Genomic DNA, 24,895 nt, shown 5'->3' on the forward strand with positions numbered 1-24,895 from the left:
TGATTTAAAATATTTAACCAAAAGAAGTATATTAAAAGTCTATCTAAATTTAGAATTTTAAACGTATACATATATATTTTTAAATATAATTTAAAATAAATAAAGTTATTTTTATCTTAATTTATGATTAATCACATCAAATTTATAATAAAATACCGGTAAGAAAATTATTTTTTTTTGTCATCAACATAGACAAAATCATGAAGACTTTGGAAACTAAACTGGTAGCTCCGCATCTATATGGACAACAAACGATAAGTGTTTTCTTGCATTGCGTTCAATGCTGTCTGCCCTCAAATTATGCATCCGTAGTATATGAATGAGCTCTGAGCTATTGAAACTTCTCTTCAAGACCTTTATGTCTTTTAAATAACTTGCAAAGACTAACCATTCTTCTAGTTCTAAAACTATCTTCACAAACTAAGAACAATTCATTGCAAATGTAACATTAAATTGTCTTAGATTTCTCATTCACTCCATTGCCCATATAAGAATCTCTATCTCAGAGTGAAGTGGCGACTCACTCGCTCTTATATTCATCGCTCCCATAAAACCATCAAAACCTTCCAGTGTGCTAAACCACCCTTGTCCCGAAAATACATCCTGATTTTTCCATGATCCATCCGTAAAACACCATCCACCTTGAATAGCCGGTACTATCGCTTCTACTGGTAATCGAGTTTGCTCGATCCCCCATGTAAGTGGGATATGCGCCTCAGCCCAAAGTAATGACTCCGTTTCTGCCAGTTTAAGAGTATCTCTAGGATAAATATCCAAATTACTAAAAACTTTGTTGTTTTTTTCTTTCCATATGTACCATAAGATCCATACAAATTGATGATCTTCTAATTCTGGATAAATCCTCCAAAATAAGTTATTCATGTTCACAAAAAGTGATTGCGTGGGAAAGATGTTTGTGTTCGATGAAATTCGTGAGAGTGCCCAAACCTGAACCCCCGGTGGGCATTCAAAGAACACATAATTTATGGATTCCTCAGATGCTCCACATCGTGTGCAAATTGTATATCCTTGCATTCCTCTTGATCTTAATTTTTTTAACCGCTATATATCCTGATATCATTTGCCATTAAAAGTGTTTCATCTTAAGTGGACAGTAAACCTTCCAGCAGAAAGCTTTCAGAGGAGAGACCGAAGGACTAAACTCTAGTAGCGTTCTTTCTCTGTCTAAGTACACTTGTTCGACTTGACATCCATATTTAACTGTATATCTCCCATTATTAGTAAAAAGCCATCCATCGCGATCTGCTGTCTATGTTTGGCTTAATGATATACTTTCAATTATTTTCACATCTTGAGGATCTACTAGAGTCCAAATGACTTGTAAATTCCATATCCTCAATGTTACATTGATGAGAGAACCCACTGTAAGATTCGGGTAAAATTGTGCTGATTTTTATTTGCTTATCTCAGACGACTGGATGAGAGAAAGATATTATTTCATACAGAGATAGAAGATCATGATCTCACCCTTTTGATTAGTCATTTGTTAACCAGAGATCTAGCAACAGAGACAATATTACGCTAACCATAACCATAGGACGACGAATACGATTTAATTGGTTCCGATGCATTCCTGATTCTCTTCCACCTTTTTCAAAACAAAAATAATATAAAAACATCTTAACATTTTTGTAAAGTACATGTTGTAATGCATTTTACAAAATGTTGCCGCTTAATTAAGAAGACGCTAAAGATTTAAGGACTCGCAGCGATCTTGGCCGTTAAACTCAGCATCGTACAAAGCCCCGGATACAAACTCTTTCTGATTGACGCATAAACTTCACCGTTCCATTTCTTAGCCGCCAAACTCTCTCCAAGGCTCACCGTAGCCTCCACCACACCTTCTACACTATCATGCGCCGCAGAGTCAACGATCCCCAAAGCCACCGCTTCCTCTCCTTTGATCTTCTTCCCGCTCAGCAACAGCTCCCTCTTCGCAATACTCGTCCCGATCTTGGCCGCGAACATTGCCGCAAAGTAGTCTGGCAACGGTAGCCCAAGATCCACTTCGCTCATGTACAAAACACCACGGTCGTTCCTCATGAAAACGTAGTCATGGCTCAACGCGAACATCAGCCCGGAAGCGGCAGCGTGCCCGTTTAAGGCGGCAATCGTCGGCATGGGAAGATCGATGAGTGCTGCTATCACAGGTTTGAACGATTCGACCATTTGGTGCATCCGGTTTACTGCGCCGGTTTGGGATCCAGCGGCTTGGGCCCAGGCGAGGTCAAAGCCGTTAGAGAAGAATTTTCCGTGGGCTGTGGTGATGAGGACGGAACCACGTGTGGATTGAGATTTGGCTTGTTCCAGAAGTGAGAGAACGGAGGAGATCGTGTCGGGGTGGAATCTGTGCTCGTCGTCGCCGGTTAAGGTTAGGAGAAAAAGATCTCCGCGCTTCTCTAATGTACACATGGTGCGTGCGGAGAAGAGATAGTGAATTTACTGATTTAGAATACGTGAGCGAAGTTTAGTAGTGAATGAAGTATATGGAGAAGAGATAAACCCAACTGTATATTTATGAGAGGTAATGTAGCAACTTAAGTCTTTAATTGGGTAAACCTCCCAACCATTTTGTTGTCACTCTTATTAAATGCATACGGGAACGATGTGTGTAACTCTCACTCGATCTAAGCTTTTCTTGCCGTAAAAGTAATTGTAGTAGTTGGGAATTTAGAATTTTTAAAATAGAATGATCTGAAAGAAAGCATAGTTGAGTGGTGTATATGCATTAATTTGTGATTGTATTATGTACACGTTGACATGTCCTCACTAGTTTTAGTTTTCTACAAAACTTATGTCATTGTCCCAATAAATTGAGATGGGATCTACATTCTTTTATCTATATATTAACAATTATAAATGTACTTATAGTTGTGCCGCTATAAGTAGTTTGATATAAACAACTTTATCAGCTTTGAGTGTAGATGTCATTTTAGATATCTTGTTTTGAGTTGATGGAGTATAACGTATGGAATGGTATGACTTGAAGAAAATTTGACTATTTCGGCATGGACACACTTCTATCAAATTTTATTCGATATAAAAGAGATCAACATTATTGGTTAATTAGTTTACTGGCTTTTTATCATTAGTTGGATTAGCTCACTAACTCCTTTGATAAATAAATAGCTACATGGAAGAAGAAAATAGTCAACAAATGATATCATAACCAAATAAAGGGCATAAAACAAACTTAAAATGGGTTAAACTGTGCACACACACAAAAAAAGGCTAAACTAATGTACTCAGTTATACAAGGACTGAGGGACGTCCAATTTACACAATATTAAAAATGTAACGAAAACATCTAAATGCAGGCCGGTCCTAGGCTAAAGCTAGTAAATCCCATGTTTTAAGTACCAAAATATGACATATTTAAAGGGCAGTTTAGAAGTTAGTTGTGGTGTAGTGGTTGAAGGTGTCATCAATCTTTTAATGTGGATAGAGTTCGAGATTTGAATATTTTTGTTACGGAAAATATACTTTTATAGGTGGGTTGGGCTTTAGGTGTCTAAAACTAACGGACTGAACATGTCTAGATGACTGGTGTTAAGCAATTGCCTTTGGAGGTTCAGGCTTTTCATGCTCTTATAGAATCTTGAATTGTATAAACTCAATAATAAGAATAACTCTCTTATTAATCTCTTGAGGAAAACTCACTCAAAAACCTCAAGCTCTCAACACAAAACTCATAAGTTATGCAACACCCTTGCATATCCTTATATATAAATCAAATTTCCTAAACTCATTAGAAAACACATATTTTCTTTTTCCTAATCCTAAACTCATTAGGACAAATTATTTGAATATTTCCTAATCCTTTAAACCATAACTCGGTAAGATTAGAAGTTAACTTATTTCTCAAGTTTCCTTTTTCCTTCAAGCTTGATCCAACAGCTCTACTGTGCAGCCTGTTTTCATGTCAAATGGCTCTTGAATAGTTCCGAAAAGAAAAGTGTGTCGTTGTAACTACATTAAGACTACCACCAAACTGTGGAAGAGGTATTGTTCCCACCAATCGAGCATATAGAGCCCAAATGTGACATTGTCGAGGTAGATTTTGCGTTTAACCCAGTTCATATTTGATCCAAATCTAGGTAAATCAGACAGAAAACATGATTCAGTTACAATAAGCACCCCTTATGAGATTCAAGATCTACGAAATTGCATCCAACTTCATATTGTCAAGTAACATATGAAAGAGAGAAGTAAAAATTGGATGGAGATGTCCACATCTAGCTAGCAATTTGTTAGTTCATAGCTTTTTGCTACCAATCTAGCTTTGAGTTTGTCTAGTGAGTAGTGATCCATCAGCTAGAACTTTCGTTTTGAAAACCCAATGATAGCCAAGAGGAGAGATATCATAAGAGGATTCAAGTCCCAAGTATGTGTTTCATGCATTGTGTCTATTTTCCTCTTCCATGAATTTTATCCGACGTGGAAAGTTAAGTGCTAACTTAACTGTATTCAGCTTAGTTATATTGACAGTGAAATGATTGTACTTGGGATTAAGTTTTACATTCCAAGCTTTAGACCTTGTTGTCATTGTGATAGGCTCAAATTTACCCTTGAGCTACTTTGTAATTTTAAAGTGCGATGTAGCACTTAGGAATCAAATCCACAAATACTCTATCTTTCACACAATAGACATCAAATAGTCTATGTATACATCAAATAGACTCTATCATATTAAAAAAAAAAGATTTCAGTAATAAAGCCACGGTACTAATTGTTGTAGCACCAAAATGGGATCACAAAATACATTTACCTTCTTCTTATAATATAAAAAACTAGATTTTTCACCCGCACATCCGTGCGGTTAGATTTTTATTTTATAAATATATAACAGATACCATCGCAAAACTTTCAAAGATATAATTTACATTTTAGTGTTATATATTGTGTAAATCTATAATGTTATTGGTTATGTTTCTTATTTGATATTATTAATGTATAATGATTTGTTTTATATATTTTACTTTATTATTAATTGTTATTATATATTAATATATTTTTGAGTTTGGTAAAATAAATTCATAGTATGAAATAAACAAATTGAGAATCTCCTTCATTTTTTTCTAATTTTTACAGACTGAATACAACACATTTTAAAATTTTATTTAGTTACGATAGAACTGATATTTTCTTAGCATAATTTATATTTCTATGTTATTTATTTTAGTATATTGTGGGATTTTATAAGTAAATAGATTATAATAATACTATATTATTAATTATGAAATCAATCGCTGTATTAATTTAAAAATATTTAAAAATTTTATTAAGATTTTGTTAGATTTTTTCCAACATATTTTGTTATAAGTAAAAATAAAATTAAAATTTACAGTTAAAATTATTTATTAATATCTATATAATTTATAAGATTTTTTTAGAAATGTTATATATTAAATATACTAACTTAAATAATCAAATAGATGTAATTGATGAAATAGACCTAGTAAGATTTTTTTATGGTATTTCTTTTAATAAAGAAGATATAGAATATAATTATAAAATTTGAAAAATAGCATACACTTTTATTTTATTTTGTTTTATAATAAAATCTTATTTTAATTAATGTATAATAGTATATATTATTAATTACGAAATTATCAATAGTATTAATTTAAATAAAATATTTTAAATTTTTAGAATGATTTTGTTAGATTTTTCTCAAAATTTTGTTATAACTAAAGATAAAATTTAAATTTACAGTTAAAATTTATTTATTATTAATATCTTTATACATTTAATAGATTAATGTAAATAATTAAATAAATGTAATTAATGAAATGGACCTAATAAAGCTAGTATGATTTTTTTATGCTAGATAAAAATGGTACTTCTCTTTTTTAATAGAGAAGATACCACATCCACACAGATAACAACCTGCTAACTGTGTCCTCAATATCCAATGACATCAAATAGTCTACGTATAAGGAAACCAATATCAAATATATACAACGAAATACAAACTACAACTCTAAAATAATAAGATCACAAGGATCAATGCTTCATGAAAAACCACATCAACCAGAAAATCTTGTAAACATAACAACCAGGAAAAGAACTTTAGGTAATCCAATCAAAACAAATTTTGGATACCGAACACAATCAAAAGCATGTTAACATCTAGTTATTACCCTAAATTTACAGTAAATGTAAATAACATATGTAACACAATTTTACAACAACATATAATCTCATACACATAAAACATCCCGCCGGCCAATCCAAAAATAAACACATTACACATAAAACAATAGAACTCACTTCATCAGCTTTTGCTTCCTTTCTTCAAAAGTCCAACAATTAAAACACTCTTGAAAATCCAATTTTTTTAAAAAATATATTAACTGGTAACTGTTTTGCTAATTCAAATAGTGCCCTATCTAAACAAAAACGATTTCACTAAATATGCAGAAATTAAATTCACCACTTTTATATAAAAAGAATCAGCCTCAGAATTCTACAAACTCACTAGCAACAAACCAAACTCCTCCAATTTTCCTTTGGCAATAACCTTCTCGCGCATAAAATTTCAAAAACACGCACATCTTTCACACAATCATTGCTTCCAAATCCTAATATAAGTCCAGGGGCGGATCCAGAAATAATTTTAATCGGAGGCACACAATTAAGACAACCAAAATTTTGTTTAATTAGGAGCACTTTTCTTACTTATTCATTAAAATAACAGTATTTCAATTAAATTTATATAAATTATTATACAAGAAAACAGTTGGGGTATGTGTCCCGTAGACGTCAACGTCCGTCCGCCCCTGAACCTAACACACAAATAACAATAACTTACAAACAAATAGATGTTACAAGGAGAGAGTTGACCATACAAAAACTAACCGATTAAAATTAGGGTGAATTAGCCAAATGACTAAATTTGAGAAGGAAATTAAGTATATAGCATTGATTTTGACATAATAAAGCCCATAACAATTATGTCAACTTCTATCTGGTAATGCCCTTTTCTGTTCAAGTTGCCAGTAATAGAGAGAGAAACTGATGACATCACATTTGACACCCCACAATTAATTATCACCTAGTAAATACTACTTTAATCCAAACCTCAACTCTAAAATAATAAACCCTAAACTTTAAACATCACCCTTCCATCTAAATACTAAACCCTAAACCCTAATTACTGAACCCTAAACCCAAATATAAACTTTAAATCCAATTATCAAAATCTGAAAATAGTATATAATATTATATAATATTAAACTAAATCCAAACAAAACTCCTCAATGCTAAACTCAGACCTAACTTTTGAATACTAAACCCAAAAATGCTATCACTAAACCCAAATCTAAACTCCCACCTTCCAAATACTAAACCCTAAATCCTAGTCACTAAACCCTAAACCCAAGTATAGACTATAAACCCAAATAGAATGGAACAAAATACATAGTATAGTATAAATTGGTAAGTAAAAAAAAAACACTCTTTTTTAATCGTCAAATAGAACATACATAATACGGTCACTAAACCCAAAAATCAATCCCCACCTTCCAAATACTAAACCCTAAATCTTAATCATTAAACCTAAACCCAAGTATAAACTCTAAACCTAAATAGTATAGAACAAAATAAATAGTATAGCACATATAGTTGTAAACAAGAAATTGATAAATAATAAATTTATCAAACAATCGATGGTACAATAATACAACAACCGTAGCATACTATTTAGTTTGGTACTTGCGAATTGTACAAAAATATAAGAATCGTACTATACTATAATTTTCTTTCACTACATATAGTATAGTCGACGAGTTCATCTTCTTCACATCTTCCTCTTTTTACATACATGGTGATACACACATTCACTAGTCCAGAGTAATTATTCTTCATCATACCATATCAATACAGCATACTATAACAATTTAAATAACAATGAAAAAAATCAACATGAACAACATTGAAAAAAACTAAAAAAAAGAAATTGTGATGTCACCTCGTTGTTGTCTACGGTGCCATCTTCTCCTCCAAACTCAATTCCACAAGCCCAAAATCCATATTATTTCTTAATCTAGTGTTTTGTGTTCGTATGTATAAAAAAACAGAGATTGGAGGAGAAGAGGAAGAAGAAGAGAAAGAGATGTGGAAGAATGATAACCACAATTTATTAAATTATTTATTTAATATTTCTTTTGATAAATAACTCTCAGCAGGTCACACAGGTTGAATTGAAGGGTAATATAGCATTATTACATAAAATACATGTACTGTAGATGAAAGTTAGGGGTTTTAGTTATGTAGTGAATTATAATTTGTTTGAAGGTTATACAGCCAAATTTCCCTTAAAATTATCACACTGCCAACCAAATGAACATACAAAAACTCTTACAAAATTTATATTTTAAACAAAACACATTACATTCCGTTCGTAGCGCGGACTGACACCTAATTTTAGAATAAAATTTCCTCTATTTTAGAGAAAAAATATGAACTGGAGATACTCTATAACTAAATAAATTAATCTCGTATAAAATACGTTAGTTTTTAAAGTAATTAAAAAGAAACAATTTTTTTTTTGTCATCAAAGAAACAACTCTTAAAACGGACATTTTTTAGAAAATTTTGAAACACATATAATTTGACAATTTATTTTCAATTCATGTAACTTTAGGATGAAATAACAAAACCTTTGTCATTGATTGGAATTTCTATTTTTAATAGATCAAAATTGTGCAATTACGCTTTTCGAACATGAGTCTGATGTTGTCTGTCGGGAAAGTAAATGATAAATTTACAGAATTCATTTGATAGGTGTGCATTTTACTGACGCTAAACTTTACACAAAAAAATAACCAATGAATTCTGCATGTTGTCATCGTTATTTATCCTTTTTTTAATAAATATAAAATTGTATTCATCAAAAAGCTTTTGTTTTCTATCAGGTGCAACATTGCTTAAAGAGTAATTTAGAATCTATCAAAGTTCATGTCCATACAGCTTTGTGGTTTCTTCAATCCACCATTCAATCGTCCATCCCATCCCTTGATCGAACCAGAGAGCATTATACAAATAATACAACTAGAAGGTTAAATTTCATAACCGATCCACTTCAATCTGATCAATCTGAGAGTTTTACACAGTCATCACCCCATCTCTATACCATTGTAAGGTCACACCTCATGTGCCTTGCCTGCGTCAATTAGCATTTTCATCATTTTCGTGCTTGTTCTTTTTCTCCTAACCATCATTCATTTCAGTAGCCTCTAACTTTTGTTTTCCTCACCTGAAAAACGTGAAATTATATAGATTTCTTTGTTTTTGTATATCTCATTGTCGATTTATTTAGTTATGAAAATTTACGTTTTAAGCATAATATTGTATATTTATATAATTTTTTTGCATAATAGATAAAGAAAAAATCATATCGACTGCAAAATATTTGAAGAGTTGAATAATCATTTTTTATTTATCGATCTAACACTAAGGTGATTAGGTTTGAAAATATATTTTTATTTTCTGCTAATTATTTAACAGTTGATCTATATTATTGTTTGTGAAGTCATATTTCACAACATGACTCTCACGTTAAAAATTAGAGCGGCTAAAGTCGTTTTTATCTTTAATGAATAATTATATAAACTAGAGGGTTTTTCCGGGCTACGCCCGGATTATTCCGTATAATATTATTGAATTAAACTCGCGTTTTTAGTATTGTAACTTGATTAAATCTTTGATTATTCATCAAATGCCAACAATTGCAAGCAAAACAATCTATGAGCGTTTGACTAAATCTGCATCTGTATTGAAGTTTGAGTTCGCAACAATTGAAAGCTAGAAGTAATAGAAAATAAACTGGTTTCATGTCACCGTTCCAAACGCAGTGAGAAGCCAAGATCCCAATAACGGAGCCAAGATCCCAATAACGGCTGGGATCCAGCCCATTTCCATAATATGTTTTAGAATTAGGAAAAGAGATATATGTGTATATATATTTTATAAAGATAATTTTCCAAAAGATGAATATAATTTAAATTTCATATCCATTAAAATCTATCATGAGTTTGTATTATATATATATAGCGAAATCTATGTAGTATGAATTCGCCGAGATCAATTCTGCGGTAGTGATAGTGTACTCCACACTATAATCTATTTTCATTCCAATGGAGGTGATAGCCAGTACAGAAATATAGACTCGGATGGTATCTCAATAAGACATACCTTTTGGTTTCGTAATTTAAATTTTGGTTCTGCCATTATGTTTTCATCGTAATTATATGACAATATGAGTATTTTTATATTTATGGTATCAGATATAATTTCATTTATAATCAAAACCAAATCGTAAATTATATGACAGTATGAGTATCTTTAAATGTCTGTCATCTTGCTTAACTTATATAATAGTGTCTTTATATAGTTGCAACTAAAATTATTTGTTGTAGACCTATGGTATTTAAAGATTAGGAATACGGGAAATAGTTTACTTATATATTTGTAAATTTTAAATAAATTAAGAAGATAGTAATGTCTTTTTGAAACGTACGTGACTGGTTAGTAATCTCCATATGTATAAATTATGCATGAACACAAAAAAACTATACTGGTGTTTTTATTATGAACTTATAAATGACAACTACCTTAAGATATTATTTGTAATAAATATTAAATATTTCTAAACTATTATAGTGTTCTTTTAAAAATGGACGAACTCCGCACTACATATTCGCTACACCATAAACAAAATTATTTCTTAGACTAATTGGTTGCTAATTTGGTTGTAAGAACATAGATAAATCTATTAAACAATGTCTAAATGTTAAATGTACACAATTGTGTTAAAGTGCAGAGATTTGTAAGATAATATGTATGCAATTTTGTCCTTAATCAGATATAAACTATGATTATAGGTAGACTCGGATCCTTATTCGAGCAGGACAAAATCTGAAATAATCATTCAAGTGCTAAATCTAATAATTATTTGGTTTACATCTGCTGTCCAGACTGTTGGTGGGAGGCGGATTATCCATTTCGTTCATGATGCAATCCTTCGTATGCAATCAATAAAACACAACATATTAGTCTATGGATTTCGTTATGCTGAGGTTTCGATGATATTAAAATCGTACACTTCAAGGATAAGTCGATATATTAGAATCGTTTTGGAAATGGGCTATTAACATTTTTGTAGGAAAAAGGAGAAGAAATTATTAGGACTGTTCAATATGGTAAAACCGAACCGTACCGAACCGAACCGAATCGAAATAGATAATATGGTTTGGTTTTGGTATATACCATATAAACCGAATAGATATAATTTTATAAAAACCGTAGGATTTGGATATGGTTTGGTATATAACCGATTAAACCGAATAAACCGAACAAAACCGATTAAAAGTAGAAATATGTAAATATATATATATCTATTATATAACAATACATGAAAATCGATTTGTTACATAAGTTAAATTTGTGTTAATAACTATTACTATAATTTTATAGTAATAAATAACCTTAATTTGTAAAACACTTGAACTATAATTAAATAACAATACATCGCAATTCAGACATCTTATTTTCTAAGTTTTCTTTTGATCTTTTTGCTTTATTTTAGTCTTCACTAAATTAATATGAAGATTATAAATTTGATGGACAATAATTAATGGAAAATTTTCAATTGAACTTTAATGAACAATAAATATGGAAGAGTGGAAAAATTTTTCTTTCATGTTTCTGTTTTATTTTATATTTTTATTTTCAAAATTTCAAGCTTTGGTTTTAGTTATAGATTTGATTATTTTATTTGATGGTAGAAGCATTTTTTCTTTTTTTATTCATTTCTTTGAACATGTAATATATTTTTAATAAATGACTGTGTTGACAATATGACTCTAAAATTCATATAATATGATCTCAAACTAAATAATTATATTTTTTGGTATAAAACCGAATAAAATAAAAACCGACGGTATATAAACTGAACCGAACCAAAGTAAATATGGATTTAGAATGGTAGTTATATTTTACTTACCGAAATACCGAAAACCAAAAAAAAAACCGAACCTATATCCAGATTGAACACCCCTAGAAATTATTGTCGGTTGATACTTGTCTTTTAAGAAGCAACAAATTTCGAAATATGGGTAGTAGATATTCTTATAATTAGTTTGGAATAAATTTAGGTTACCTACTCAGTTTAAAATCAGCTGCAAATTCTATTATTGATTTGACCAAGAATTCTATTATCAATTTCTGAAGATTGATACTTTTCACGTAGAACTCTTATATTTATCATATAGATTTTTCAAATTAGTATAGGGGAGTGATGTCTAAGAATCATCATCCCTGTACAGATCAATCGATTGCTATCGTAGCTTATATTAGAAATGTATCCTTTATAAAGGTGTAATAAATATAAAATTGATTGAAATATTTAAAAAAAAAACACTGAATGGGAAGCATTAGCGATGTCTAAATACGGCCAACAATTGAACAGCACGAAAGCATTCAGGAGCAGAGTATATTCCTGGACGTTCTACACTCAATGCGTAGAACACGTTCAAATCTCTGGATCGACGTCATTAGCTATTCCCCACCAATGCTTATTTTGCTTCTGAAGCCACTGATGTGCTTGATATTTTCATCAAAGAAAAACTGAGTTGCGGATGATGAAGCTAGCAAGAGTTTCCCTGGAAAAATAAAAATTTAGTGTGAATGATTTAGATGTTGAGTTCGTTGGGTTGGTCATTACCTTTACACATACATGGTATAATGCTTGTTACTAAAACAACTTTGTACTTCCGATGGCTCATGGCTTGTAGTTGCCGGAAAAGAGATGCTTCGTTTCCCCATAGCGTTAGCTTCACCATCATCCATCTGCAATGTGTTCATATATTAGCTATAGATCGGAGTTTTTCTAAGATTTCAGGTATAACAAATCTGTGTTTGTTGATTTTACCCGTTTATACGCAAACCAATTATCAGCTTTGTTTGATATTCCGGGTAGTGGGGGTAGTCATCTTGCATGATAAATATCTGGCCTACTACATCTGCCCTGCTAATTGTGAGCAACTGATAATTATATTTCTTCGAACAGAGGTCTTGCGATTATTTACCTGGAAGGTATGTGCGTGCAGTTGCTGAGTCTATTAGCTGCATGAAGTTGAGAGGAGAGTATTTCTGTGCAGGAAAGCCTGAGATCGTGTGTTCTAATTTTATCACACTCGCTTCACGGTTGATACGAATAAAGAACGGCTGCGGAGTCAGCTTGTGTCTGCGATTATTCGGGATGACCATATAATCTGAGAGCTGATATATATCCACTGCTGATAAGAGGTTAGGATTTGTAGTTGATAACTGTCTGGATAGCTGCCCTTCTAGAGTTTCACCCTATTTTGAAAGCAAAATGGTTAGTTCTGTTATGTTGTATATGAATCAGTATAGTTAAACAACATACCTCCAAGCTAAAGCATAGGAAACCGGTACCGAGCAAGTCGTTGGCTTCACTTATGATGGGCCAAAGTCTTTGGGGTTGGTGATATTTTTTGAACATTTCTGTTAGTAAATCCACTAATGCGAAAAGGTCGTTGTACCCATGTGTTTCTGTAAGTGCACACATGTGTGTATAATCTTATTTCAGAAGATCATTGTTGCTAGTATATGCATAAAAATGGAGAGTGCTTATGAGAGAAATCATACTACCTCTTCAATGGTGAACTACTCTTCAAGGATGCCATGATGGAGATGACTCGTTTCTTAGCTGAACGCGTGAACGTGATGTTTGTCTAACGGCAAGACACGGAGATAAGGGTTTTGTTAATTAGATGAGAAAATCTCGTGTAGCCATACGGACATTAAGAGTCGCGAATATAGAAAGCTAATATTGCAATTTAAGCAGCATATATAATTGAGAGAGTTAAGGAAAAAAATTAAATATGGAGGGATTATCAGAAAAGAAAGAGATCCAAGATACAAAAGTTCTCAAAAATTGTACCTCCTAGCACGCTTAATTTTCAGTAGGATCTCCATTATCAGCTGTTTCCATGTCTCCATCAAGATCATCATGATCAGAATCATCTCTTAATGAAATACTGGTGGTTTGCCTTGCTGGAACAACATCTGGTTTATTTTTAACGCTTGTCGAAGGAACAGATCTAACAGATGAAGCACCGGGTGAGGTTTGTGCCACAACAACAGAGCCTAGAATATTTAAAAAAAAAAAAACTATTATCCACACAATCCGAAAAAATAAACATTTCACCCAAAGACTATAAACCATAACCAAAGGAACTTAATTAGATATTCCACAAGGATCACTCATCTAAACTATAATGATATAACCTTGAGCTGGAGATCCCACCGGAGGAGATGGCTTTTGATTCACACCTGAGGCACTCGAATCTTCCGGCTTCACAGCTCCCACCTGTGTAAAGAATCAAAACCAATCAAAATCAAATCAATCAACAAACACAAACCGAATTGACGCCATGCGCGGAAGATTGAGCGGTAACAGCGTTTGGGTTCATCGAATTGGCGGATGAAACAGCAGTTGTCTCGTTAGGTTTCATCACAGTCGCGGAAGAAGCAGTGGACTTCCCGTTTGGTTTCGCAGTCGCGGAGGTTGCGACGGTCTTCTTGATGGGCTTGGGTTCGCCGGAGACGGTAGACTTGCCGGTGGGTTCCATCGTGATGAGTAAATGAGAGAATCTTATGAACTTTAATGGAGACATAAGCTATGAAAAGAGTTCTATATATAGAAAATTTTAGAAGAAGATGAAAGGAATCCATTGAATGAGCTCAATCTCAGGTTTGATGAGAGCAATTAGTAGCAAAATTACTCATCGAAACGGATCAGGATAAGAGAGAAATGGAAGAGATGGAAGTCGACATTCATCGCGTAACACATCTGCCCTTCGGTTGCTCAATCTGGGCTTTAGACTTCAGAATAGACGGACCGAAAACAACGGAGGCCCAAACAAAACTAATTAACTCATTAATGACGTGGAAGTTTGATGCATTCTTATTGGCCGATTTTATGATCCGACGTGGAAGCATGAGGGGAGCCCTTATTCCCCTTTTAGTATTGTATATTGATTCATAATTATATAATTATACATCTGATTATATATAATTGTAATCAACCAAAAATTAAATGAGCAACGTGATTTAAAAGAAAATTAATTCATGTAAATGCTGGTTTGATCGTATTCCAGTTTATCTTATGTATATTCCAATGCTGGTCTGTGCACATTCCAGTTTCCCTTTTCCATGTACTATATTAACGCCCTCTTTTTATTTTTCACTTGAAAACAAGTTAAACCAAAGCTAAAACATCCATATTATGAACTGTGACCTTTTGCATGTACTATAGTAACGTCCTTTTTTATATTTCACTTGTTTTGTATAGTGTAATATGTTCATTTTTTTAATGAATTAATGATGTTAGGCATATAAATTAGGGAAAATTGGAAAAATGGGACACTTTGAACTTTTATTTGTCACAATAGGATTTCTGATATTTTGGACAATTCTGGACATATTTTACCCTTTTTTAATAGAAAAAATAGTAAACTGAATTTTAAAAATGTTAAAAAATATCAAAACTATTGGAAACATAAGTATGACAATATATATGTTTAAATTGTTTTTTTTTTTAAATGAATCATATTTTATTTCATCTTCTAGCTACAGTTATAATACTCATTCTGGTCATCTACTTAGTCTAGAATTCGGCTACTAATGTTTATACATAGATATATCTTTGGTATACAACGTAACCTATCTTTTCTTATATATTCTAACCAAAGCTAGGTTACGTTACGTTATAATCAAGAAAGATGTCTTTCTTATACCTTTAGCTTGGTTACGACATGTAGCCACAATGCGTTGATATACCCTATCTATATTTGGAGCCATGATGTGGTCTGCCTTTTACCTTATGTGGCGCCTAGGGAAGAATATGTTTCACATCTACTCTACTGTGTTCTGACTTACATAGGTTATACATTCTACAGGAAATCCGAAAAATATGGAAACTTCCATAATCGGTTAAAGATGTTTCCTAAATCTAAACTAAATCTTCCCTAAATATCTCCAAGAATATTTTCTCCCACGTTTTTCTCCTTCTCCCACGATCTTTTGTCGTCGTTCTTTGTGTTTCTCTCTTCTTCATCGACATAATCATCTCTCTTTTCTCTATCAATACAACATGGTTCTAATCTATGTCAAATCGGGTGAATGGATGTGTAGTCGCGGTGATGACTGGAGTTTCGTGGTAGACAAAGAAAGGCGTGGTCGAATGGTAACATTAGCAACTACTACTACGTTGAAGCAGCTCAAGATAATGGTGTGTGAGGATTATGGGGTGGACCATAATGCCATTAATGCCGAGTTCAGTTATTCGTTGTTGAATCAAAAAGGGAATCCTCCTATTATTATCACCAATGATCGGCAAGCATCTAATTTTGTGGGCTATGCAAAGAGGGAATCGTCTACTACCTTGTGTGTGATGTTCTCTGTTTCCGGTGTAAATCAAAAGGAACGAGTCAATATCGATTTGAATAAGGAGCCTTGCGATTCAAGTAATGTTGAGGATGAAGAAGTTCCTGAGATAAATCGAGCAGAGTTTGTCAAGCCGTCAAAGGAGTCTTTTGTTAAAAGAACGAATCATGTCGCTGCAGATGGTTGCGGTCCTTTAAGGAGTGAAAACATTGAACTTTTTCAAAACAATGGAGACAGTGATAAGGATGGTCGAGCTTGGAGAGGAGACTTCGTGAAGAAGGATCAAATTTTCACAAGTAAAGGGGTTCTGAAGGCAACAATGGAAATTTTAGCGATGAAGAATAATTTCGATTACACTGTTATCAAATCCACGAGAAAATGGTGGTATATTCGATGTAAAGATGCATTGTGCAACTGGACTGTGCGTGCAGAAGGAATAGATGGGTCTACATATTTCATGATCAACCAATGTGATGGAAGACATTCATGTGCTCCTTCAAAGAAAAGGAAATTCGGAAAAACAGCATCAGCAAGAACAATTGGGACTCTGATACAACATCGATTTGATGATGCAAACGATGGCCCAAAACCGAATGACATCATTCAATTTATGAGAATGGAGCATAGTTGTGAGATTACTTATTGGCACGCTTGGGAAGCTCGTGAGTTTGCTATTGCAGCTGCTAGAGGTATACCAGATCGCAGTTACTCTAAAATACCAGCATATCTGCATATGATTAAAGAAGCAAATCCTGGTACGCATACTCACTATGAAACTAATGAGAAGGGAAGATTCATGTATCTATTTATGTCATTTGGGCAATCAGTTAGAGGATTCTACAATGCAATGCGAAGGGTGATTGTTGTTGACGGAACTTTTCTGAAAAATAAATACAAAGGGACACTTCTTGTTGCTACTGCTGTAGATGGTAACTCTAATTTGTATCCGATTGCATTTGGGGTTGTTGATTCAGAGAATGACGATTCTTGGGGGTGGTTCTTCAGACAGTTGAAAGTGGTTATTGCTGATTGTCAAGACCTAGCTTTTGTCTCAGATAGAAATGCGTCTATTTCTAAAGCTATTGGGACTGTCTACCCTCGATCAGCACATGGAATTTGCATTCATCACTTATTGACCAATGTGGTCTCATTTTTCAAGACAAAAGGATTGACTGCGTTGGTAGAAAAGGCTTCACGGGCATATAGATACACTGAATTTCAAGAACGTATCACCGAAATTTTTGATATGAGTCCTGAGCTTGGAAGATATCTACGGGAGGCTGATGTGCGCAAATGGGCTCGTTCTCTCTTCCCTGGTTCCAGGTATGACATTAGGACCACGAACCCTGCAGAGTCTATAAATTCAGTTCTTAGAATACCTAGAGAATATCCGGTTATTCCTTTGCTTGATAGTATAAGAGAACTGTTGACTCGATGGTTCTATGAGCGTCGCTTGTTAAGCTCAAAGCATCTAGATCCTTTAACCGCTAAGGTGGAGAGAAAGATTGATAGGAGAATTGTGAAGGCAAAAGGATTCCAGGTTTACAAGGTTGACAACTTCAGATCGGTTGTAAAAGGAGACATATATGATTGTCATGTTGATTTGGAAAGAAGAACATGCACATGTGGTAAGTATGATATAGGAAAAATTCCTTGCCGACACGCCATTCCTGCAATTTATTCACGAGGTATGGAAGTATAAACACATGAATACTTGAGAATTATTTATTTTCGGGATTTTCATCATATAGACTTCATATTGATCAAGTTTTTTTTGAGATTGACAGGTATGGAAGTGCACAGATTCACTGACGCCTTATACAGCACTGCAGCGTGGAGAACCGCCTATGCAGATTCCATTAATCCAATAGCAGTTGTAGAGTCAGAATGGAATGTCCCTGCTGAGGTTAAACTTGCAAAGGTTTTACCACCAAAGACAAGAAAGAGTGCTGGTCGACCAGTAAAGAGAAGGTATGAATCAGTAGAAGACAAGATCGCATCTTCTCAAGGATCAAAGAAGAATAAAAAGCATAAGTGTAGCCGTTGTGGAACTGAAGGACACAAGAGAGGAACATGCGATTTACCCATCTAGTTTGTTATGTGTCTGCATCTGTCTCTGTTTTTTTCTTTATTGCTTTTGAAACAATTTGATCTTCTGTTTAAGAACCTATTTGACAATTTGGTATTTGCTAAACTATAGAGACAAATCGATTTATTCTAGTAACAATCAAAGTAATTGCAAAATAATTCGTTTCAGTAGATGATGATCACCTCGAAATAACAAGAAACATGGTCTTAACTTCTTTGAAAATAAGAAACAACAAGTTGAGGAAGCACATAAAAGTAGTTGAACATCATGCATAGATATGGTACAAGAAGACCATCACCAAACAACACACAAACAAAGCTTTTATGCCCCTAAGTTCCCTAATGCATTCCAAGGTCTTCTCTTCGCAATGGCACATTGCATCTTCCATCTCTTGAATTCTACTCTCATGGCGTGTCATCATGGCCTCACCAGCTCTCACTGATTTCTGAAACTCGGAATTGTCAACGAGTAACACGTCAAACAGGTCTTGGAAGTCTTCAATCTCCTCAACAACTGACTTGTCAGTCCATTTGAACAAGTGGGTTTTGTCCTTCATCAGTAACATCCAATACACAATTAGATTGACTAATTCTACTCTCATCGGACAACAACGAGACAGTTATATGATAACATGACTAACCTTTTGAGATCCCAAAGGACAACAATGAAATAATCTTCCCGGATTTTGAATTGTTTTTGAAGTGAAACGATTCACTGCCTCACCGCAATTGCATCTTGTGGGAATTCCCCGTTGTTTCGCGAGGCGATCTCTTGTAGTGGATGAAGAATTTACTGAAGACATGAGGGAGTCGATCTCCAAATTTTCGCCGCTGCAATCTCTCTGTCGAGGAAGAATGAGGAAGAAAAGAGATTAGGTCAAAAAAATAACCAAAACTACGTCGTTTCATACTCCCAGAACGCGTATTCTAGCTAAGGCAGAGCAGAAAAAAATCATTTTGAATTTATCGATAACACCACAAGAACTTTGTCTTTGAACCCTCTAAATTAGTGTTTAAACATCTATCAAACATAGTGGACGGACGTACTTAGATAGTGACCAATGTACAAAAATAATCAATAAATAGGTGTGTGTTTGAGGCGTTGGATTAATTTGTATTTGGTTTTAGTTAAGGGTTTGGTTAGAGTATGTCTACGGTTATGGTTTTAGAGTTTATTTAGGGTTAAGGGTTTGACTATGAATTACAGATTTAGGGTTTGTTTAGGGTATGATTAAGAATCATGATTGTATTATGGTTTTAGGGTTTGGTTAGGGTATGTCTATGGTTATGGTTTAAGTTAAGGGTTTGGTTAGGGTATGTCTATGGTTATGGTTTTAGTTAAGGGTTTGTTTAGGGTTTGGGTCCTCAGTTTTTATGATTTTGTTCTTTATAGGGTTGTTTCATAATTTATACAAAATCAAAGCTAGAGTTGTTTCTTAATTCAAATCAAATACCAAAGCCAAAGTTGTTTTCTAATTCTAACAAACCAAACTACTAAAATCACAGTTAATCAATCATCCTCCAGGTCAAAGACCTCAGACCTCTCCCATGGTGAAGGCACATATCGTGTCATAACCTCAGCAAAGATGGGGTCGTGTGCAGCCTCCCATAAGTCCACTCCAATCTTCTGTCTACAACCCATAATGATTTCATCATCCACTAAACTGACGTCAAGACCAAGCAGCGAGCATTCCAAGTGCTTCAAAGCGTATGCACCGCAATCACAACAACTTTTATTCAATCTCAACTTCATAGGCACATCCACGATAGAATATGATGAGAGGAGTAGCTGCTTCTGTCTTTCTTGTGGTGCAACGGACTTCACAATCCTAGGAATGATAGCAGCAAACTTCTCAACGTACTGTCTGTTCTTTCCCCGACCGCAATCAAAGACTTCTACTTTTCTTTCAATGATGTTTACACAGACACCAACCCAGTGATTACCTGCGTTCGTGTCCACAAAAATTTGTAAACGAAGAAATGTATACTAGGATGTAAAAAGAACTGAATGGTTACCATTTACAAACAGAGGAAAGTAGAGTCGATCAACATCAACACCCCAAACTAGATCAGTCCGCCCATGAGATGGAAGCTCTCCTCTGCCGTACCCAAGAAGGAAATCAGGCAATTGATAGGCTTTTTTGTTTGGTAAAAACTTCTTGTATGCAGCGTCTACTTGGAGGCAAAACATAGCACTCATGAAAGCAACACGCCGAGGGGCCCAACGATTCAATGTAGTGTTCACACGCCATATAAACATAACCGCATCCATCTCCTAAAAATTTACAATGAAAGTTAAGTAATATAGCATATAAGAAGTGTTAGGAAGATAAATTCACTAAAGGTTAGTACAAGATTCATTACCTCGTTTCCAAGCCATTTTCCAGCACTTACTACTCTTGTAGCTACAGACAAATTAAAGCATGTAGGACCAATTGTTAAAGGTATAGGCTTTAATGCCCATTCCGTGAATCCTTTCCATGACTCTTCGGAGATATAATAAAGTGACGCCTGCGGAGAAGCATCTTCTGGCAATGGTGAATCGCTAAGCTGAAGTCCATGACCTTTTCTTTTGCACCATTTCTCCCACTGTGACGGCGGTGGAGCTGTATTCATCTCTGTCTTTTCTTTCTTTACTGGATTATCCACTGAACCTCGGACCGAAGTCATTGGAGTCCACCAGTCTTCTTCTTTTTTGTCCTGAGATGGATCAAAGCCTGGCACATACGACGTCTGAGAAAGCCCTTCAACCCCTTGTGTACCTATCCCGCGACCCAAATCATCTGCTTCACTATAATTCACATCGAATGTAGTCTCGGAACCATCCTGTTATTTCATGACAAATAAGCAATAATTGAGATACCAAAATACATTATCATTAATAATTATTTTACATAAAAGTTCCAGACCATTACATAAGTTCAAACAAGACACTTACAAACCAAGAACACTTACACACCAAGCACACATACAAACCGAGACCTTATAAAGTACAACAAAATTCAGGCCGATAACTTAGATGCCAATAAAACAAACAGACACGCAAACCACGAACTTAAACAAGACAAAATAACATTGAAGAGGATGGTGAAGACTAGTGTTTGTTTACCCCGCGTGTGGACCTCCTCAACGGTGCCTGGCTCGTCGATGGCTTTGTCGGTGAAGGCTCTCCAAGCTCAACTTCAACGCTGGCTTCCTTACGTGATTGTTTAAGCTCTGTCCGCATCTGCTCAAATGTCTCGGCCATCTGTTTCTGTATCCTTTGTTCCATTCCAGAGAAGTTGTGCTCAAACAACTGTGTCATAAAAGCCTTCATGTCTTCATTAAAAGGAGCTTGCTTTGCGCCACTTGCGAGAACCTTATGCTTTCTCTTCTCCATACCACGATCGGGAAGCCTCTTTTTACCCCTCTTTGATCTAGAACCAACGTTTTTTGATCCTTTCGGAGTCTGAAAGTCGTCATCACTCTCGGCTGCTTCAACATTCACGCTTGCTTCATCATTCACAGCTGATTCGTCATCGAGAGATAAAGAAATCACTTCATTTTCTTCAGTTTCCCAAACATGCTCACTAAAATCATGCCCCTTCTTTATCATCTCCATCAGAACCTTGATTCTGTCATCCTCCACATCATCATCTCTGCGAAACGCCTGAGCTTTGACAACATCATAATTTCCTGTCCATGAGATGTATGGGTAGATGTCATCCTACACAAGACAGGGAAATACAGTTAGATACTAACTACTCATTTCAAACCGGAAAGAGTCGTCATAAATAGATAAAATTACCTTGGGTGTAATAATCTCCTCCAAGCGAATGATCTCCTCATATGACACCTTCGCAGCTCCCATCCAGTTTATGCATCTAGGACCGTCCTTGAAACCCTTATCCAGCTTTTTTCCACAAAGCTTCCCGATTTTTGGCACCGCTTCCATTGCCCAAATCTGCAAGGCGTATGAGAAGCCATCCAAGACATAGCTAGTGGTCTTTTCCTTCAGTTGGGAACGATTTTTGGCTATGGATTTGCAGAGAAGGTCATAAGCAGCAACTCCCCAAGGATACCTTCGAACTCTGTCAAGATCCATGACCACCGCGATGTACTTCAGGGGGATATTAGCCTTCTCATCTCTCGCCAATACCACACAAAGAATGATCGCCAAGTAGATAAGACGTATGCGATCTGCATTCTTCCATTTCTTTACAGCTTCCTTGTCCTTAGTCCACAGGTTGAAGAGTGTAATTGTTCCATCTTTTCTCCTCAAAACCTTGCTCCAGAAACCACCATCATATTTCCACTCTTCAAACTCCTCAATCGAAATGTGAGTATCGCATTCAAACCCGGTTACGGCGTGGAACTCTTGCAATGAGAATCGAAGCGGTCTCCTCGCAAAGACAAACCATAGCTCGTGCTGTAAGAAAGTCACCAGCTCCCTACACAAGAAGCTGTGTATCACCCTCGCAGAGTATCCAAGACCATTCTCATGGAGCTTAAAAATCTGATGAAAAACCGGGTCTTTCTTCACGACATCCAACTCCTTTGGCAGCCACGCTTGGAACTTTCGGATTATGTAGTCGATCCTGCAGTTGTTGTTGATCTGAGTAACTCGGGGCTCCTCGCCCTCCTTAAAAAGCCTCTTCGGTAGCTCCTCAGACATAGCTACAAACCGTGACAAAATTATTAGTTCAACATGTAAAGGTTTCAATATCATCACACATGTAAAGGTTTCAATAATATCAACCAATCCGTGAAACAAAATTATTTTAAGAAACACGGCAAATCATTTTAAAAAAAAATCAAGCTTTAATGGAAGAACACTTCGATTTCGTTTAATATGAGAATCTATAGATGAAATCCAATACCTTCTGTGAAGAATTGTGAGATTGAGAGGCGAAATTGATGGAAGAACACTTCGAAAATCGATTTGACCCGACGAAGAGGAAGAACGATTCGCAGCCGTTGTGTCTTCAGTGAGATCGAAAAGGATGGTGACGGAGACGAGAGTAGAGACCACGGGCTGATGAAACACCGACGAAGAACAGAGCTTCTCACCGTTGAACCCTAAATCGCCGTGGGAGAGCGACGAGTCTACGACGGAGAAGACAAAGAGAAAGGGGAATTAGGTTTGCGGCATCCCGCGTCTCCTTTTTTCCCATTTAGTGTTTTTTTTATTTTTTAATTTTTATAGATTTTAATTTTAACATTAAAATCTATTACGAAAATTATTATAATTTATAATTTAAATTCAACATAATTGGTAAATTAAGGGTACTTTGGTATTTTACAAGATCTAAAATCCTATTTTCCTAAAATATCTTCTAGAAATCCTAATGTGACAAATCCAAGTTCAAAGTGTCCTATTTATCCAATTTTCCCTATAAATTATTACTCCCTTTTTAGCACTTTAAGTGATTTTTAAGGTTTTTGCACTTAAATTAAGAAAATACAAACTTCTATACAATTTATCTTGGTTACATAAAAATATCATTAAATGAAATTAATTCAACTAATAAGAAAAAAATCAGTATTTTGCAATTGGTAACAAAATTTAAATGATATTAAATTTTATCTAGAATAATGAGAACATCAATTTTTTTTTGAAACAATTTTTTTTCTCTAAACACCATTTAAAGTGATACGGAAGGAGTAGTACTTTAATTTTTGTTCTCATAATGCATGTATTACTAAAAATTCTTAAATATAATTATATTAAAATAATGAAATTATCAATATCTATTTTTCTTTCATAAAATTTAAATTAATGAAATAGTAAGATAATTAAGTATTATATTTATCGAGTAAATAAATGAAATATTATCATTATCTCAATACACTTCCTTTTTAAGTTTTTTCCCCAAAATTATCACAAATTTTAAATTTACTTTGTTAATTGCTTAAATGTTATTTTTTTTCGAAGTAATTTCATGAATGTTACTTGTTTAACGAGATAAAGAGGATTAAAAGAGATAAAAATTCATTTTTATATTATTTTATTACCTGAAATATTTGCTAATGGTTACATTTCATAGTTTTATAGATTACGTTGATGTTTAAAAGAAAAAAAATTAACTAAAAAAAAGTAAAAAAACCAAAAATGAAAAAGAATATAAAAATTAATTTATCATATTAGTTTTTAAATTTATAATATATATGTTAATATATATATATATATATATCTGTAAGAGGATTATGTTCGCATGTATGGACACAAAAACATTGTTTTTATTACAATTTTGCGTTGTCAATTATAAATTATAATATTTTTGTGTGTAAGTGATTTTTAACTAATAATCTATGGATTGTAAATACTCGA

General features: G+C 34.1%; 5 protein-coding genes and 1 pseudogene across 8 annotated transcripts; 1 reads left to right on the forward strand and 5 right to left on the reverse strand.

Moving 5' to 3' along the window:
• Positions 1–1,626: 1,626 nt before the first annotated feature.
• LOC106365726 (enoyl-CoA delta isomerase 3) lies at positions 1,627–2,575 on the reverse strand. The gene has a single exon (XM_013805201.3). The coding sequence runs from the start codon at positions 2,431–2,433 to the stop codon at positions 1,717–1,719; it is 717 nt and encodes a 238-aa protein (XP_013660655.2). The 5' UTR covers positions 2,434–2,575; the 3' UTR covers positions 1,627–1,716.
• A 94-nt stretch (positions 2,576–2,669) lies between these two features.
• LOC125608121 lies at positions 2,670–4,866 on the reverse strand (annotated as a pseudogene).
• Positions 4,867–12,355: 7,489 nt separating this feature from the next.
• On the reverse strand, positions 12,356–15,168 carry LOC106448298. 3 transcript variants are annotated; one of them, XR_001289032.3, is made up of 8 exons: positions 14,338–15,168; positions 13,991–14,196; positions 13,699–13,781; positions 13,454–13,599; positions 13,113–13,386; positions 12,956–13,051; positions 12,749–12,873; positions 12,356–12,686 (listed from the first exon to the last, which is right to left on the reverse strand). XR_001289032.3 is itself a non-coding variant. In XM_013890208.3 (8 exons), exons 4-8 carry the CDS (start codon positions 13,547–13,549, stop codon positions 12,583–12,585), a joined length of 678 nt encoding a protein of 225 aa, XP_013745662.1. In that variant the 5' UTR covers positions 13,550–13,599; positions 13,699–13,781; positions 13,991–14,196; positions 14,338–15,168; the 3' UTR covers positions 12,356–12,582. The 3 variants fall into 3 exon arrangements, 2 of the variants coding, with proteins under 2 accessions (XP_013745662.1, XP_013745657.1); XM_013890208.3 differs by having other exon boundaries at positions 12,761–12,873; positions 12,956–13,046; XM_013890203.3 differs by having other exon boundaries at positions 12,956–13,046.
• A 216-nt stretch (positions 15,169–15,384) lies between these two features.
• Positions 15,385–18,717, forward strand: LOC125608122. Its single transcript, XM_048778046.1, has 2 exons — positions 15,385–18,185; positions 18,285–18,717. Exons 1-2 carry the CDS (start codon positions 16,205–16,207, stop codon positions 18,587–18,589), a joined length of 2,286 nt encoding a protein of 761 aa, XP_048634003.1. The 5' UTR covers positions 15,385–16,204; the 3' UTR covers positions 18,590–18,717.
• Positions 18,718–18,851: 134 nt separating this feature from the next.
• On the reverse strand, positions 18,852–19,388 carry LOC125608123 (uncharacterized protein At4g04775-like). Its single transcript, XM_048778049.1, has 2 exons — positions 19,227–19,388; positions 18,852–19,136 (listed from the first exon to the last, which is right to left on the reverse strand). The coding sequence occupies exons 1-2, from the start codon at positions 19,386–19,388 to the stop codon at positions 18,852–18,854; spliced, it is 447 nt and encodes a 148-aa protein (XP_048634006.1).
• Positions 19,389–20,146: 758 nt separating this feature from the next.
• Positions 20,147–24,863, reverse strand: LOC125574823. 2 transcript variants are annotated; one of them, XM_048778048.1, is made up of 4 exons: positions 23,445–24,863; positions 22,373–23,241; positions 21,695–22,291; positions 20,147–21,411 (listed from the first exon to the last, which is right to left on the reverse strand). In XM_048778048.1, exons 2-4 carry the CDS (start codon positions 23,237–23,239, stop codon positions 20,881–20,883), a joined length of 1,995 nt encoding a protein of 664 aa, XP_048634005.1. In that variant the 5' UTR covers positions 23,240–23,241; positions 23,445–24,863; the 3' UTR covers positions 20,147–20,880. The 2 variants fall into 2 exon arrangements, with proteins under 2 accessions (XP_048634005.1, XP_048634004.1); XM_048778047.1 differs by having other exon boundaries at positions 22,373–24,863.
• Positions 24,864–24,895: the final 32 nt, after the last annotated feature.

Source organism: Brassica napus, chromosome A4, assembly GCF_020379485.1.
Source record: "Brassica napus cultivar Da-Ae chromosome A4, Da-Ae, whole genome shotgun sequence".
In the NCBI taxonomy this organism is placed as follows: Eukaryota; Viridiplantae; Streptophyta; class Magnoliopsida; order Brassicales; family Brassicaceae; genus Brassica; species Brassica napus.

What these genes read in the sequence shown, in the direction of transcription:
- LOC106365726 (XM_013805201.3), bottom strand. Translation starts at nt 2,433, where the DNA reads ATGTGTACATTAGAGAAGCGCGGAGATCTTTTTCTCCTAACCTTAACC.
- LOC106448298 (XM_013890203.3), bottom strand. Translation starts at nt 13,549, where the DNA reads ATGTTCAAAAAATATCACCAACCCCAAAGACTTTGGCCCATCATAAGT. An exon ending in TGCACGCACATACCTTCCAG is followed by an intron (nt 13,047 to 13,112) that starts GTAAATAATCGC and finishes TTAGCAGGGCAG; the next exon opens with ATGTAGTAGGCCAGATATTT. An exon ending in TATACCATGTATGTGTAAAG is followed by an intron (nt 12,687 to 12,748) that starts GTAATGACCAAC and finishes TTATTTTTCCAG; the next exon opens with GGAAACTCTTGCTAGCTTCA.
- LOC125608122 (XM_048778046.1), top strand. Translation starts at nt 16,205, where the DNA reads ATGGTTCTAATCTATGTCAAATCGGGTGAATGGATGTGTAGTCGCGGT. An exon ending in TCCTGCAATTTATTCACGAG is followed by an intron (nt 18,186 to 18,284) that starts GTATGGAAGTAT and finishes TGAGATTGACAG; the next exon opens with GTATGGAAGTGCACAGATTC.
- LOC125608123 (XM_048778049.1), bottom strand. Translation starts at nt 19,388, where the DNA reads ATGTCTTCAGTAAATTCTTCATCCACTACAAGAGATCGCCTCGCGAAA. An exon ending in GTCCTTTGGGATCTCAAAAG is followed by an intron (nt 19,137 to 19,226) that starts GTTAGTCATGTT and finishes TTACTGATGAAG; the next exon opens with GACAAAACCCACTTGTTCAA.
- LOC125574823 (XM_048778047.1), bottom strand. Translation starts at nt 23,293, where the DNA reads ATGATATTGAAACCTTTACATGTTGAACTAATAATTTTGTCACGGTTT. An exon ending in AGGAGATTATTACACCCAAG is followed by an intron (nt 22,292 to 22,372) that starts GTAATTTTATCT and finishes TGTCTTGTGTAG; the next exon opens with GATGACATCTACCCATACAT. An exon ending in TGAGGAGGTCCACACGCGGG is followed by an intron (nt 21,412 to 21,694) that starts GTAAACAAACAC and finishes ATGAAATAACAG; the next exon opens with GATGGTTCCGAGACTACATT.